At 35.2% G+C, this 17,886-nt stretch overlaps 1 protein-coding gene across 10 annotated transcripts in view; it reads right to left on the reverse strand.

The window, feature by feature from the left end:
- Positions 1-9,399: 9,399 nt before the first annotated feature.
- The window catches only part of LOC106059290 (inactive tyrosine-protein kinase transmembrane receptor ROR1-like), a 348,350-nt gene continuing 339,863 nt past the window's right edge, over positions 9,400-17,886 (reverse strand). For all 10 annotated transcript variants that reach the window (XM_013216882.2, XM_013216876.2, XM_013216872.2 and 7 more), the window contains 3 exons: positions 15,686-15,806; positions 15,065-15,314; positions 9,400-14,923 (listed from right to left, as the gene is read on the reverse strand). In XM_013216882.2, coding sequence (XP_013072336.2) covers positions 13,433-14,923; positions 15,065-15,314; positions 15,686-15,806 — 1,862 coding nt within the window. In that variant the 3' untranslated portion in view covers positions 9,400-13,432. The remainder of the gene's footprint in view (positions 14,924-15,064; positions 15,315-15,685; positions 15,807-17,886) is intronic.

Genomic DNA, 17,886 nt, shown 5'->3' on the forward strand with positions numbered 1-17,886 from the left:
TGGTTTCTGAGCAAGAATTTAGTAAAGTGGGATAATAAAGTGTAGTAGTAATACTTTTGTTATTTCCCTTTGCACATCGAAAAGAAACTCTTTAGAAAATGTAAATACAAATGTGAAATTAAGCACTGAACCAATAATGCATACATGCTACGTATATAAGGGCAGCACTAGGGAGCACATTTGTTAACGAGAGTAGTTAGTTAATTAAATATAACGAAAATAAGGCACGGACCAGTGACCCCACGATACGGCAACTCCGCCTAGAAGTGACGCAGTGGGCCAGTGTTTCTATAACTTTTTATTTGAACGGAACAATTCGTACATTCTGAGCATTTAGCAGAACAACTTGCTTATTGTTTTTAGGGACATTAATTCATGTGTTGGGCTACTAGTTAAGTATTCCAGTAGTTTGTGGAACACCCATTCAGGTACGCGGAACACAGTCTGGGATACACTGCTCTACTCTAGACCATAGAGATTTTATTTTGTATTTAATTCACTATGATAAATATTTTGGTCCCTAGTGCTACATATGTAATATGTATGCATCTTTCTTTTGCAAAGCACTGAATTTGTTTAGTAGGCCTAGGCATAGATATATATATATATATATATATAAAATGTAGATGTATTGAACAGTTTCCATCCAAATGTAATAATGATAGGCCTATATATTTCATTTAAATATACTCCTTTATAGTGTATTGAATTAATTAATTGAATACATACAATGAAGTACTTTCAACAATCAACATAATGATTTAGCCCTTTGAGTTTAGCATCTTGATATCTTAAAGCTAATTATATTTGAGTATCGATCGTAATTTAATAGACCTATGCAGCCTAGATTTATGACTTAAGTCAGTCAAAATTAATAAGAAAGTCAATGAAATAAACAAAAACAATTTAGCGAGTAACAGAATATCTTAAACATACAGTTCAGAATTTTTAGCTTTACCAGAAGTACTGCAAAATAAAGTCATTTTTTTTTAGCGGCCCACGAAATGGGAAAAGACGCAATTAGTTTTGTGTGGAATGTCTGTCCGTCCGTCTGTCGGTCCCGTTTAGATTTCGTAAACTAGAAAAGTTAGTGAAAATCCGAAATCATAATATTTTCTACTTATTCGTCTTCTTCTTAAACTTTATAGACCATTCAAAGTTCTGATGCAACGGCTACTTTTTTCTTTTCTGAAAGCGAAAAACCTAATTTTTAAAATCACTTATGCAAGCAATTTTTTTTCATAAAAATACACCACTTTTACAACTATTAACTATTAATAGTAACAAACACTGGAGGCTCTTTAGTAGAGTAAATGGTAATTTACCATATTTTGAACACATTTATGCAAATGATTTAAAAATGTGTGTCCACCTTTTTTTAAATTTTGTTTTACATTTATACAAATTAGTTCTGTCATACTAGCTACTACATTTACACACACAAAAAAAAATGTTTACTATTTTTAAACAGAAAAAAATCTATTTAATATGCATATAAGTCGGACATAATTTAAAACAACAATTAATAAGTAGTTTTTCATATCATCGCGTGAACTGTAATAGTATATAACAGTGATGCCCAACCTAATTCGACCTGCGGGCCATTGTAATTTCCAACAATCGTCTCGCGGGCCACATCACCGAAAAGCTACAAAAACGATTTACCACTACTTTCATGTGATATTTATTATTTTTTTACGCGTCAGAAAATAACTTAATTTCTCTACTTAAAATGTTAGCAACAGTTTAGGTACCTTTAAACCCGATTCATTTTCTTGTCTTTTTTGGTGAATATTCCCATCGATCCTCCGATGTATAGTTGTAGTGAATCAATTTTTTTTATTCCTGGTTCAAACTAAGGGTGTCGCCATATTTATTTTATAATGCCGTTGTTTTTTTAAACTTTCTTCATAAAACAAAAGATGTTGGCTTATTATCATGTTCCACAAAAAAGTAAAGATCCGCCCACTTTTCCTGGTAGATTCTACATTCAGAGTCCTTGTTCATGAACGCATAAACGTTAAAGGTCATGGCACCAATCCGATTCTCCACTTTATGCCAATGTTTTGGCGGACCAGATGGAACCACGTCGCGGGCCGGATTTGGCCCGCGGGCCGTATTTTGGGCATCACTGGTATATAACGATCGCAGGACAAATAACTTAAGAACAATTTTTTTTTTACGGAAATATCTTTTTTTTCTTCAGGATTTGAATAAGAGATTGACCATTTACAGAATAATTTGATCAGTTAGATATTCATTATAAGGTTCACATCTAACTTTACTTTCACCTATCCATTGGTCTGATGGACCGCTGGGGCACCACACATGATCTGTCAACCTTCTTTCTCCATTCTTCTCTGTCATTTGACTTTGATAGAATTTCATTCTGATGTTCTTTCTGAAAATATTGAAACCCGCCATTTTACCTGCCTGGGTGGACCACTTCGGGGGCCGATTTTGAGTTTATGTTTCCACACAAATTTTTTTTTTTTTTTTTTGTTTGTTTGTTTGTCGAGTCTTCCGTCCGGCAGGCATTGGTTTAAAATGTGAAAATGTCCGGCTTTTACTCTGTTTTTTTTTTAAACTGCGTTGGCATATTATAAAACAATCGAATTTAGTCCTTTCTAACTTCTGGTTTAAACACCCATACTCACGTATAATTGGTATATATTAGTGCGCTTAATGTACCTAAAAGATTTTAGTATGGATTTTAACAATGTTCAGTTGTTTGGCTGGACAAACACTGAGAGAGGACACGATTTATACAACGTGCTTCATGAACAGGGATTACTTTTTGTGGTGTAGGTAGATTTAATTCAGTTCGTGGAAACTCTCTCAAAGTTCGTCAATATCTTTGAATTTTTCATTTAAAAACAAATTTTCATTAATCAAAGCAGTCGCTGTGGAGTGAACAAAAAGGTAAAGTAGGCTTTCTGTTGACAGGCATAGTCTTCTCTAAAATGCAAAACTTGGAATACTATGATTGCACTGTAGCTCTGATGAAGTGATATGTTTCATTCAATTGTAAGCTTAGTTTCTAAACGGTAATTTTGTCTTTGTTTTTTTGTCCTCCTCTCTATGCATTTGTTATTCTTTCTGTCATCCTTTAGGCTATTTCAGGGCCGGCCTTAAGCATAAGCAAAGTAGGTAGCCGGTTAGGGCTTCCGATTGGAGCCTCGCACAGTACTAAAAAAAAAATTAAAGAAAAAATAATGCAAAACTTGCTTAGCTCGAAGTCTGTAGCCTACTATGATTCAAGATGCCATACGGAATGTTGCTGAAATTGCGCTATATGAATGTATTATTTTATTTGTTGATTTAGATATAGATGCAGGTAGGTTTTAATTTATTGCGTAATTCATTTTCGGTCTTAAAATAAATAAATAAATTATGGCTTTTATATAGCACTACTTTCATGCTTAAAGCATGCTCAGAGTGCTATGATCCAGTCTCATTAGTGGACCGGTGGGCGGGGGGGGGGGGTATCTGGGAGAGGGTTTTCCGTGATGCCTTTGGGGCTCAGTAAGCACAACTCTGTTCGAGTCGGGTGTCGAACCTCGAGCCCCCTTCATGGGTAGCCAAGCCAAGTTCAAGCGTACTTGGCCCCTTGACCACGCTTCATTTTCATTTGAGGTCCTCAATTAACTCAGGCCGGAACTGGCGATTGTCTGGTAATACCTAAGAATATGTTACAACTGATGAGTGCTAAAAATATAATCATGTTTCATTTTTTAATGTAGGCCCTGGACCTAATTCACGTGTAGCTACTGCTATTACTGGACCTAATTCACGTGTAGCTACTGCTATTACTGGACCTAATTCTCAAGTAGATCGACAAGGATATTCAATACAAGGATGTGCTGAGTACCATTATTGCTATGAGTGATACCGCTATTCGTATGAATTTTGCTAGTTGATTTTATTTAGTTCGTCATACATGAGTGCACTAGTTTATTTTAGTTGGGTCTTTTTAGCATAATTATACCATTAATCAAAACCCAACAATGTAATAAAAAATGCATCAAATAAAATTATTGCTATAATGGTTATTAGCTATAGGCCTATTATTCTTGATCATCTGATTTTAACAATTTTAAACCTTTTTTATTTTTTTAAATGTTGTAATGTGTACAATTTTTCATTGTTGCTTCCCTTTGATTAAAAAATAAACCTACAACAAAGAGATCTCTGTCTTGGGATTTTATTTATTATTACATTTAAATATACATTTTAAAATCGGTTCATTTCTTATATAAGCTTTTAATGGCATAATAATTCCGAATTCCTAATAATCGTGAAAGTGTGAAATAAAATGCATTCAATATTTTTTCTAAACCTCAAGCTTATAGAGTCAACCTTTTTGTCAAAGATAAAATCAACAGCCAGAAATTATTATCATTATTATGTTTTATTTTTATTGTTTTTGACTGACGACTGCGTCTTCAATGCTTGCTCCGAAACGGAAGAGAAGCGTATTGCCAACAATGTGCAGACTTGGAACTTGGAAAAGCCCAAGCAGACGGACCTGCAGGGCCGGCCTTGGGCATAGGCAAGCTATGCAGCCTATAGACCCTCAATTTGGTGGGGGCCTCGCACAGGATTCAAATAATTTTGTAGAAAACAAATTGCAAAACATGGATCAATGATCTCAAACAGCAAAACTCTACGGTTCAATGTCTGCTAGCGTGCAGCCTAGCTCTAAGTCTCTACTGTGATCCAAGGTTTAATCGAGATTGTTTAGATCTACTTATTAGTCTACCAGGGGCGGACTGGGTATCAAAATCGGCCCGGGCATCACCATATAAACCGGCCCACAAATGGCATGTCATATATTTTCGGTGTGTGTGTGTGGGGGGGGGGGTTTAAACCCACTCCGAAATTTATATATATATATATATATATATATATATATATATATATATATATATATATATATATATATATATATATATATATATATATATATATATATATATATATATATATATATATATATATATATTAGTGTGTGTATATGTAATTAATCTTCATTACATTCTTATCTTTCATTCTTTTAAAGTTTTTTTTGTGTTTTTTTCTACTATAGAATACTCTCTTCCTATAATTAGTGAAAGGTAGTACACACCGCCAATTGACAGCTACAGCTAGGAAGTCTGGGGGAGCGCCGTAAGCTCATTCGCCCCGGATCCGAGCATTATTTCCGATATTTTAAGCTTTAAAAAATGCATATTCTGAGGTATCTACAGTGCAATTAGCCTGCTACTCTTCCGCTAAAAAAATCAAAAACTAAATCTTCTATTCACTGGAGTCCAGCGACTGGTAGAAAATGGTAAAATGCTTTAGTTTTGTATTGGAAAGGGGGGGGGGACCACAAAACCACTTTTGGCTACGCTCATGAAATTTGGTGACTCTTTTTTGCTTAAGTTTGCTGCACTGGGGCAGTAAGTAAAGTTTCCCTTTTAGACAATGAGATCTGAGGCCAGTGATGGTTTGAATTCCTCCCCTCTCGGCTACGCCCATGTGTTTTATCATAGGTGTAAGCCTAATTCTATTCAAAGTATATAAAGTTTGATAACGCATCGAAAACTGGATGAATGCTTTCGTAGGCTTACATAATGTATTCTATTTATAGATCTACATGTATGTAGTCTGAAAACTATAAACACTACAATAGCAGCCTTAATGAGTTTCAAACTTTTTGGTATTACTTATAGATTACAGACGTTTCTTCAAAAAAAATAAAATAATTAGGTCCTACGCATTTCACGTGTTAATCTAGTCATGCATGTTGATCTGTGACTTAAAATATGCTAAATCATTGGTTTTCCTGCCTGACAACCCATTCCTTTAAAGTGGTATTACCACAAATACAAAACTAGGGGTCTATCAAGCCGTCATCCTCCTCTGCATTGCTCTATGCCTCAGAAACATGGATAGTGTACAGTTAAAATGCAAAGAAACTGAATCACTACCACGACATGTCTGTAAAAAATACTGAATGTCAATTGGCAAGACAAAATGCCAGATACTGAAATCCTTCAAAGAGCGGGTCTGCAAAGCATCCACACACCCTGATGCAGTCCCAGCTGCGATAGGCAGGACACGTATGCAGAATGGAAGACCACCGCATCCCTAAACGACTTGTATGGCCAACTAAACGAAGGAAAGCGCTCTTAAGGTGGTCAAAGAAAACGCTTCAGGGACACCCTCAAAGCTTCTCTGAAGGCGTTCAGCATAGACCCATCCACCTGGGAGACAGAGGCACATGACAGAGCATCATGACGTCGCGCTGTGAAAACCGGCGCACAGGTTGCTGAGGAAAAGAGAACAAAGCTGGCAGAAGAAAAAACGCCAGAGAAGAAAAGCAAGGCTAATGACACTAGCTCCAGCTGTAATAACCTGCCTAGTGTGCGGCCGAACATTCCGGGCTCACATAGGTCTCACCAGCCACACGAGGAGACATAAAACCCCAGTGCAAGGCCCTCAGCCCCCTGGATGACAAAGTGGTAATAATCGAACTACGATGGACGAACTATATATATTCCTTTAAAAGATAAGAGAAAGCAGAACGGTTAAAGAGGTAGGCCTACTTCGAAATGTGAAAAGCTCTTGCTTCGTCTTAGTACATTCTCAAAAACGAGATTTGAATATGAATACATTATTTAAAATATAAATGATCCTAAATCTCCTTTCATTAAATATCGGATGTGACAGCGCTATATAATAGTAGATCTATATAAAGTATTGTAATTATTGTAATAATTTTCATCATCAATGACTTCATATTATGCATAAGTTTGCCGTTAATCACAACGGTATAAAATTGATTTAGATCTAGATTTATGTCTTAATTAAATAATATATATTTTTTTATAAGCCTTAAGGGTAGTATTTTTAGATCTATGTTATTACAAATAAACAACAAGAAGCTTACGCAGATAGTAGAACTTTATACCCATATTGAGCTATGAATAAGTTGGGTGGTTTGCAATTTCGCGGCTGTGTGCATGTGTTTTGTTAAAGAGCTACCTGTCTCCCCTTTTGCCGCATTATATCAATGTTTTCTAACTTATCATCTTCAATTCCCTCTTTCTCGTTAACTTTCATGGAACCTTCAAAAGACGGGTGAGGGAAGGAGCAAAACAAAAAATAGGAGTGCCATCAAAGGCCCATGCCGACCAGCAAAATGATCAGGCCAAACACAGTCTCGAAGACATCAAAGTAGTGTTGAAGGCCATGCCGCTCGTGCATAGCAGAAAGTACGGTCTAACGTTTTACAAATGATTATACGTACAGTGTATAGTGTAATTCTTAATTAAATTATATTCTTGTTGAATTTCAAACAAAATTAATTGTAATAATAATTAAAAAAAAACAACAACAAGAAAACGTGTTCGGGCCTTTATGTCTTGTTGCTGTCACTTTTTTAAAAGTTGTCTACATTGATTTTTTTTCTTTGGTCTATACCAGACCGGCCCATTTGGTACCGGCCCACCGGGCATTTGCCCGTTTGCCCATATAGCCTGTCCGCCCCTGTAGTCTACATATGTTAAAAGATCATTGTTTATTCCTTTTGAAGAAATGTCAGAAGTTATTTCTTGTTTGGTGATCATGAATAGTCCATGAAGCACATTAATGTTAGTGTTATTAGCGCTATATGAATTTAATTTATTTGTTGATTCAAATTGTTTGTTAAAGTGCTATATTTTTTTATCAAAGGGAAGCAACAATGAAGAATTGTACAAATTACATTGATTACAACATAAAAAAAAGTTTAAAATTGTTAAAATCAAATGTCTAAGAATAATAGGCCTATTGCATATAATTATAATTCATTGCGTATTTTTTTAAATTTCATTTGGGGCCACCTTATTCTCTTCGTCTAGGGCCTTCATATTCGATTCACCAAGGGCCTCCAATTACCTTAGGCCGTCCATTTATTCTAAATATTAGGCCTATATGGGCAGAAAAAAATACAGGGGACTGTTTCCAACATCTTGGCGGCAATACCTCCCGCATCTTACCTCCTGAATATTTGATTCAATCGAGTACTTCATGTAGAATCTAGTTATTCTAGTAGATCTTATCTTATGAAGTACAGACACTACTTTTAAAAAAAGAATGATTGCGTCCTACGCGTGTTCTTACGTATATAGGCCTACATATATACACTCTCCTGAAGAAGAAGTTGGTGAAAATAAAAAATAGACAGGATCCTTGGTTTATCTAGCAGAAATCTTCACGCTTTTAAAATTTTCTAAATTGATCCACATTTTTTAAGGAAGCTACCCTTTTTAACATTGCTAGAATATTCAGTCGTCTAAAGATTCGGTTTACACTGGCTTGATAGAATATTTAGCCGTCTAAAGATTCGTTTTACACTGGCTTGCTAGAATATTCAGTCGTCTAAAGATTCGGTTTACACTGGCTTGCTAGAATATTTAGCCGTTTAAAGATTCGGTTTACACTGGCTTGCTAGAATATTTAGCCGTCTAAAGATTCGGTTTACACTGGCTTGCTAGAATATTTAGCCGTTTAAAGATTCGGTTTACACTGGCTTGCTAGAATATTTAGCCGTCTAAAGATTCGGTTTACACTGGCTTGCTAGAATATTTAGCCGTTTAAAGATTCGGTTTACACTGGCTTGCTAGAATATTTAGCCGTCTAAAGATTCGGTTTACACTGGCTTGCTAGAATATTTAGCCGTCTAAAGATTCGGTTTACATAGACTAGTTACAATAATCGTCCGTCCAAGATTTAGATAGGCTACTTCTAGCTTATAATAAAAATGTAAACCATTAGGCCTAGATCTATATGTTATACGGCACATTTAATTATGTTTTTTCTCCTAAAGCCTTGTTAAGCATATATTTTTATTTTAGTTAATAAAGTTTCTGGATTCGTTGAGCAAGCACCCTGCCCCAGTAAAAATTATAAACCATTAACACCATATATATGTCAACGATTAACACTTATTTTATATAGCGCTGTTAACAAACAATATATGCTAGATTGTCAATGAGAACATACTATTTAATAATGTAATATTTATTGTTGAAAACATGGTCAAAATGTCTCAGTAGCTTGAATATTATTTGCACATAAACTAACTAGTCTTCAATTCTCTAGAAAACATTTTCTATGTTTTGTTCAAGTGGATTTCGTAGTAGAATAACTTTCTTGGCTTGACAGTTCTAACCTACTATTGACTAGAACTTTTAGCATAGGTCTTCAATATTTCCAATTATACTAGATTTGTAGCAAATCAATTACTCAACAGATCCTTAATTAAAATGTATTTTTTTTTAAAAATAACTGTTTACCATTTGCATGTCATAATGACAATAAAAAAACAACAACACAAAAACTAACAAATAATGTAAAAATAAGTTCCTATTTTCAGTGACAATGTCCATTGTTTATTGTTGATGATTAAATTTGTACAATACATGTGTAACCAAAAAAAAAAAAGTAAAGATATTGACAAGGACATGCAGTAAAAACAAATCACACATTCAATATCAAAGGCAGCTCAACCTGGACAGCATGAATTCATTTCATCGTTTAACTCATTAGCTACCATTAACTATCTATGTAACTTCATAATGTAGATAGTGCTTGTAAATGGCAAATTAGTTAAGGAGTTAAAGCTATTTAATGACTATACAGATAAATAAATACAGCAGGACTAAAACAAAAGGACAAATGAAAAAAGATGAGAGAAGTTCTGATGATACTGTATACTAAGCATCATTGAATATTCATTTATGTACAACACATACAAAAAATATTAATATATATATTCTTAGTTTCCAATTGAAATGTTAAAAATGTAGTAGTGCTTCTCATTTGTATTTTTATTATAAAATATAACAGCTTAACCATTCTAGAGATTATTGCCAAAGAATATGTTATTGCTTCAATATGTGTTATCTTTTATTCAGAGTGATAATAAAAAAAAAAAATTAAATAAATGAAAAGTCTCCTGTATCTATAGAGATAATGATTTGGGGATCATTTGGAAGCTCACAGTTTAAAGAATAATTTATGAAACAAATGTATATTTATATCAACAGTACTTTTTTTTTCATAACAATGTGAATTGGGCTCGTGATGTAATTCTTAAAATAATGAACAGAAAAGTAGGCATTGACGAGATTTATATAAATAGTTACCAAATTTGGCTGACATTTTGTTTTTATATCTTGCTCGCACTTGTATGGAGGCAGACAAATACTCACACACACAGGCCTTAATATATATAAAACATCATACAAGCACCTGACAAAAACACATAAACACACCTTTTTTCACTGACAGATTCAAATATTAAAAAATCTAGAATCACAGAAAAAAAAATGCATAGGCTTCAAACACTGACACTGAACACAGTATTTTTAGAATTCAAATTATTGTATTTCGAGGGGGGAATTTAGCACAGGTTTCTACAAGAAGCAGTGCTAAAATTATATATCTGTAATATGTCTTAATTATGGCACAGAAATACTGTCTTCTAGCGTGTCTCTTGAACAGGGCCGGCCTTACAAATTGTGGGGCCCAATTTAATGGATGTTTGCATGGCTCCTCTTCTAAATTTTGTACAATAACAACTATTACTATTCATTAGATCATTGTATAAACATTTATTATACAACATGCATAGGAAGCAGCTCAAATGCAATAGGTGCCTGTGGGTTAATTAAAGTTACATCATTCATAGAATACACTAAGAAGGTTAACCCTTAAATTCCTACAACTTCAAACACCTTTGAAAAAAGCCTTTGACAAAAGCCATGACTTATAGTGATATGCTAAATGAAAATTGCGCCGTGCCCAAATTGGAGCAATCTGTCCAATTGGTCTAAGGCCGGCCCTGCTTTTGAACACAATTTAAATGCTTAAACAAAGTTAGCTAAACAGGGTGAGTATATTGATGTTATAAACTAGTTTGAGCTACTTGCAAAACAGAAATGCTCTTAACATTTTCTAAAATAAAAAAAAAATAATAATACAAAAATCTCAAAGAAATGCTGGAGTTAAAACATAAAAACATTTGAACTGTGTCGAAAACTTGTTTTGTCATTAGTTTTCAAAGATCTAATTCTCTAATGATAACAAAATGATGCAATTTGATTGTTAGCCATGATTAAAATGGTTGCCTAAATTGTAGCCAAAGAGGATGAGTTACCTGATTTTAAAGAAAATAACAGTAGCTATGCCAATCAGAAACATATTTTGCTTACACATAAAATAGATACAAACAAAAGTGGTTCATGTACAATTATAAAATAATGGTTGAAGAACTAGCTTTTGACTTGATATCAAGCATTGCAATTATATACAACTATATGCAAGAACTATGTGTTCATACACACACACACACACAGCATTATATACACATACATTTAAATATTATGATATCACTTCATTCGAATGCTGCAACTATTTTCTTTTCTACACATACTAAACAACTCAAAATAAGATAGTTAGTCAACAATCAATGTTTCTCAAAATAACTCAGAAACAATCCTTTCTAAAAACATTTTCTCATTTTTACACAACAAAAAGCATCTATTAATACCAAGATACTACATAAATTGACTTCATGAGGGCAGTACCTTCTGTACTACTACACATTCTGACAGAAAGTTGTCATTTACAAAAACTTTTAGGGATATAAAAGTAAAAAATTTAAATTCTCAAAAGTCTCATTCAGTCATTGGCAGCTTTAAAAAAAAAAAAAAAACAAGTTTTCAATACTTAGGAAAGCAAAAGGTCTATAAGCATTTCATATTTCTAGCAGTGTGAAATAAATTGAAATTTTATATACAAAGAAAATGTTTACAGAAATGGTAAAATGAATCATGATTGTTGTATATTACATTTCAACAGTAACAAAACAAAATGAAAGTGTACAAATATTAACAAGTTTATATAATTAACTAATTGATTGTCTAAAAACAGACTTACACACTGTTCTATATTTAATGTAAAGATCTTTGTCAGTAATACATATAATAAGAAATGACTTGAAATCAAATCAAAAAAATCAAATCAAAAAGCAGTACAGACAAGAGGCCAGGTAAAACTATTTTCATTTTCAGCAAAAAATTTAAAAGATTTAAATTTGAATGTTTAATAATTAGCCCTTAATTATTTTCAGTAATTTAATGCTGATCTTCCAATAATACAAATTAGAAACTCACTAAATTAGAATGTTTAAACATTTTTTTTGAAAATAAAAATTCATGGCTTACAAAGAATTAAGAGCAGTACTTTTTTTTTTTGGCCATATAGTGATAATGTTTTTTTTTTCTTGACTTTTGTGATGCACTGTGAAAAGTTGATATGTTTATTGCAGCATTTGACATGATTCCAATAGAGCACATGACACATATATATATATACACATGGTTGTCTCTGACATGTCATTAATTGATCTAAATAATTTTGACTCATGTAAAATATGTATCCTAAAAGAAAAAAAAGTGTTTAATATGTCTCTGTTGTTTTTCATATTGTTTGTTTGATATACATGTTTCAGATGTTCCTTCAGAATTGAACAGTATTACAGAACTAACCTCCTGAATGATGGTAGAGGATGACAGTGGGCAGGGTTTAACATGGGACCATCATGATGCAAGTTCAGACTGCATACGATACAACCAGGCAACCATATTAGAGGAAAGTACTTGTTTGTTTCTTCTACTGCTGAATGACTTGATTGGTAATACGCAAATGCAACTATTGCATTTAGTGAAAAAAATTTGTAACGAAAATTGACAATGTTAGAAAATTTATCAAGTGGTGAAAAAAAAATTGTCAAAGTGGCCTGTCCTTTTCTAGAATATAAGGAATTCATGTCATTTAAACGATTGAAAAATAAAAATAATAATAATAACAAAAAAAAAAAAAACCTCAGAAAAATCACAAACCTAAAAAAGTGTCAACTCTTATACCATGGGAGACATTTAAAAAATTAGCAGCATGAAAAAAAATTGGAAGAGTCACAAGAAAAAAATGCAGCTACTGGTACTGCTTTCAAAAAGTGATCAATTTCTCTTGCAAAATTGCTAATGAAATTATTTCTTTATTAACTCTTTCTCTCCGTAATTATTTACCACATTCTGGTGGAATCAACGCTGGTATTGTTAGTTAGGAGAGAAAGAGTTAACATCAATATGAAACTAGATCAAATTTACTATTTTGGCACCATGGTAAGTGTTAAGGGTTTTGTGCTCAAGAGAAGCACATTTGATGTAACTAAGATTTTAAATAGAATACATATTCAAATTATATTTTTTTTACTTGTAGCATTAGCAACAGACACATCTTTGAATTCAAACACATCTTGGTTTCTATTGAAGTAAATAAAATATCAAACTTATGCTGATAAAAAAAAGAACTAAAATTGAGTGTCTACTTGTCTTTAGATATTGGATGTCCTCTGCTGATCTTGATAACCATTGGGTGGGAAATTGTTAAAAACATTGCACTCAGCAATACTGACAGGTGGTTGGGTTGAAATGTTTGAATTGCCTCCACTATACAGGTGCTTGTAATTGCTGTTCATTGGTTGGCTGGCAGAATTGTTGGTGTTCTGACCAGCGTGGACCATACCTGGCCTTGGTGCCACACCAACTCCAAGGTTGTTGGTAGATGAGGCACTGTTAGATGACTTGGAGCTAGCAACTGAGCCAGCAGGGGATACTTTAGTTGGGGCATTTCCAATTGTAGAAGCACCATTTGGTCCTCCAGCTGGTGCAGGTGATTGGGCAGTGTTCCTAGGAACCTGAATCTGGCCACTTTGGAGATTCAGCACAGCTGGCTGGCCACCAGGGTACTGGACATAGTAGTTGCCAGTTTGCCCATTGTATAAGTTGACCTTGTATTGCTGCTGTAAGTGCATGCTGTTGGCCCCATTGGCAGGTAGCATTTGGTGCTGCTGCTGTTGATGTTGCTGTTGTTGCTGCTGTGGTACAATGTTGTAAGGTAAAGGGGGTGAAAGGGTTCCATGATTGTTATAAGGCATGTATTGAGGATTGTACAGTATCTGCCCTCCAGGACTAGGCTCTGAAGTGTTGCTGCTGCCAGTCAGGCCAGTGACAGCTGTGGTGTTGCTTGGTCCAGTACTGCTGTGGTGAGATGGCTGAGACTGGTTGCTCTGATGTGTGGAGCTGGAGTGACCAGACTGACTCTGAGACAGAGTCCATGGCGCTGTTGCAGTTACTTCCACCAGCCATGAACGAAGTCGATTATGTATCTCCCTAAATGCTGGCCGTCTGCCTGGCATTTCATGCCAACACTCAACCATAAGGCCATAGATTCTGGCTGGGCATTCTTCTGGACACGCCAGTATCTGTCTGGAGCGGATCATCTCAATGACTTCCTGATTAGAGAACCCATAATATGGCTGTAATCCATAGCTGAAAATCTCCCATAGGACAACACCAAATGCCCAGACATCACTGTCAGTTGTAAATTTACCATATAAAATTGCTTCTGGCGGCATCCATCTAACAGGAAGCAAAGCTTTACTTTGAACCCGGTAGTAGTCTGAGGAGTACACATCTCGGGACAAACCAAAGTCAGAGATCTTAACACTAAGACCCTCAGCAACCAAGATATTCCTGGCAGCAAGATCACGATGAACGAAGTGATGGCTGGCAAGGTATTCCATCCCTGCAGAAACTTGCGTGGAGATGTGAAGCATCTCAGCATATTCTAGGATGTGTCCAGCTCCAGCCCCACTATCGTCTTCAGCAGACGTGACATCTGAGTGTGGTGAGTGTGATAACAGGTACTCATGGAGGTCTCCCAGTGCCATGTACTCAAACAGCATACACATAGGCTCCTTCTTCATTGACACACCTAACAGGCAGACGATATTTGGATGACGTAGTTCCGCCATTAAATCAATCTGCGGAATACACATTTTAATGGAAGAATTATTTTTTGTTATCATCAAACAATTTGTTTTGATGAAGCCATTAAATATATGTTTATTTACAGTACTACAATATCAGAAGGGAAAAGAAAAAGTTATGCTGTATATCTCTACCTCACGGCGGAAATCGTTTTGCACTTTTGGAAGGGCGTTTTCCTTCAATGTTTTAACGGCAACTTTGCTGACAGAGCTTTCACTGTACAAGCCAACCAGTTCTCCTTTGTACACTTTGCCAAAGGCACCTTCACCAAGCTCTTGCAGAAACCGAATATTTTGCATAGGGAATTCTCGAACTCGACTGACAGCCTTGGGATTGAGTGGGCTCATTTCCACTGGCTGAGACTGCTTATTAGGTCTTGATGATCTGAAATGATGAGGAAATAAGTTTAGGAATCTCGTATTCTCTAACAGTACAATACACGCGCTAAAATATTGAATAGCTTTAAAATAAAGGCATTATAACGGCAAATTCACGATGATGGAGTTGGACACCCCTATAAGGAGTCCAACACCCTACACCAGCTGAGAATAGGTTGCAGACATTGCTCAAGACCAATATCTTTGGAGACATCTTGTCGCCCAATGCGCCAAAAAGCGCGGAAGGATCTAAGTCTAAATTTTAAGAACACATCTCATATTATATTTATAGTAGTCTAATGTTCACTAATGATATCTTTTGTCTTTAAAGAATGACATCCAATATATTCTGTGTTTTGTTGGCCACAGGACACGTACCTAGTTATGTGTGACTTCTGACAGAAACAGATGAGTGCAAGCAGGATACCAAGGGCGAGAGGTACAGTCAGTGATGGAATAAGAATGTACATAAGCTTGTTGGAGTCCTCGCTGGCTTCACCTGTAGAATACAAAATACACAGCTATTAAATACACATTGTCTCATTTACTCGTATTTTATGCGTATAAGTTTGTACATTCCGCCCTCAACAAAATGTTATACATCCCACACATTATGACATAGACCTACATTTTACACATTATGACATAGACCTACATTTTACACATTATGACATAGACCTACATTTTACACATTATGACATAGACCTACATTTTACACATTATGACATAGACCTACATTTTACACATTATGACATAGACCTACATTTTACACATTATGACATAGACCTACATTTTACACATTATGACATAGACCTACATTTTACACATTATGACATAGACCTACATTTTACACATTATGACATATGATAAAGGCCTAAATCTCACATATTGTGTTATGTAAATATTATTTTCTTTTTTTTTTTTTTCAGAAAAAAAATGTCCTTAATCCATTTCTTATTTTATTATCAGTTTTTAAATACCAACGAGGCTTTTTTGTTTTTCGGTTGACACGTTTCGGATGTTCATTCAGAATTAAAGATTCTCACAGCCTTGCCTAACTGAACCGCACATCGGGGAGGATAACGGCGGGCAGGTACGAACCCTGAACTATCGAGACGACAGGAAGCCATCCAGCTTTAACCAGCGAACGCCGTTGAAATCCAGAGTTTCATTTGTATTCCTTCAAAAGTTTATTATACAGACAAGCCGGCCTACAGTTACGTCTACGATGATCGTCATACAGTACAACCGGGGGGGGGGGGGGATATGTTCTGTTGGATGTCTGCTCGATAGGCGGAGGACAATAGACTTTCAGTTCTGATGTTTTTACATTCCATACCCCCCTAATGCTTTGCGTGAAGTGTAACGGGAAAGACATTGGCAGTTACAGGCTTCAGAAAGATTCATACGTCCTACAGTACGACAGGAGATGGCAGAGGAAAGGCTTCGAATTGGGGACCATTGTGACAAACTGAATCGGTTACCACACGACCAGGCAGCCATTCAAAGTTATTATAAGGATGGTGTTTATTTTAGGGTATGCCAGTACAAAACAATCGCGCTTCTTGTGGCTTCCAAAACTCATTATCTGTTGGTACTTAAAACGAAAGGTAAGCTAGTCAGGGACACAGTTTGATGCATTAATTTAATAGAAGTAAGACATCACACTAATTAAACTGGTGCCAAGTCTGACGTTTCGAAGGGCATAATGACCTAATCAGTGCGCTACTCCACGGTGGCAGTTCGCTAAGTTCTTCTATAGGCTTTGGGCCATGTCTGAGTACTGTAGGCCTACTGTTTGGTAGACATGAGACAGACGCCGCCGCTGGGCGTCGCTCCTGTGGCTCTTTGATCAATGTGAACCTCGCGGCGAATCTAACATATTTTTTTTTCCTTTTTTGAAAAGACACGCTTGTTAGTTCTGCTGAATGAAACAAAGGTCAGTGCTACAAACGGGACCTCCTTCTCTTTCTATAAACAGGTCATTTGTTTGCAGACACCACTTTAATAACAAGCCAAGCGCTTGTTTACAGTGCAGTCAAAGTTCACCACTGATACACTTTGTTTACCATATAGGAATACTTCTAATTGTTGTCCACAAACATACAGGGGAGGCACCTACATTATCTCCAAGGTGGGACATGCCTGGCTTTGCATGATGTACTGTTTTTCTTATTTCGTATCCTTCCACCCCGGGTTATTGCTATGAGACGACGAGTTAAAAGACTATTGCCATCGCACAAAGAGAGAAAAAAAAATTATCGTGATGATCCGAGATTTTTTTTTTTAAAGACTTTTTTTGATTCACTGTTTAGGCACATGGCCAATAGCTTATTTAAACATAAATAAGACACATTTAAATAAAGAGATGATTTTGTAATATATAACATTCAGCATCGTATAAAAACATAAAAAATAATTTTTAAAAAATGTATGCATTTCGACAACACCTATTTTTGTTCTTTTAAATTTCGAATAAAGAATTCGATTTTAGTGCCATTCTATAGGTACAATACATACTATATCATAAACACAAAATAATGTTTTACAGAGAAGAGAGAGAAAGAGGAGATTGAAAA

The sequence above is a fragment of the Biomphalaria glabrata genome, chromosome 5, assembly GCF_947242115.1.
Source record: "Biomphalaria glabrata chromosome 5, xgBioGlab47.1, whole genome shotgun sequence".
Lineage (NCBI taxonomy): Eukaryota > Metazoa > Mollusca > Gastropoda > Planorbidae > Biomphalaria > Biomphalaria glabrata.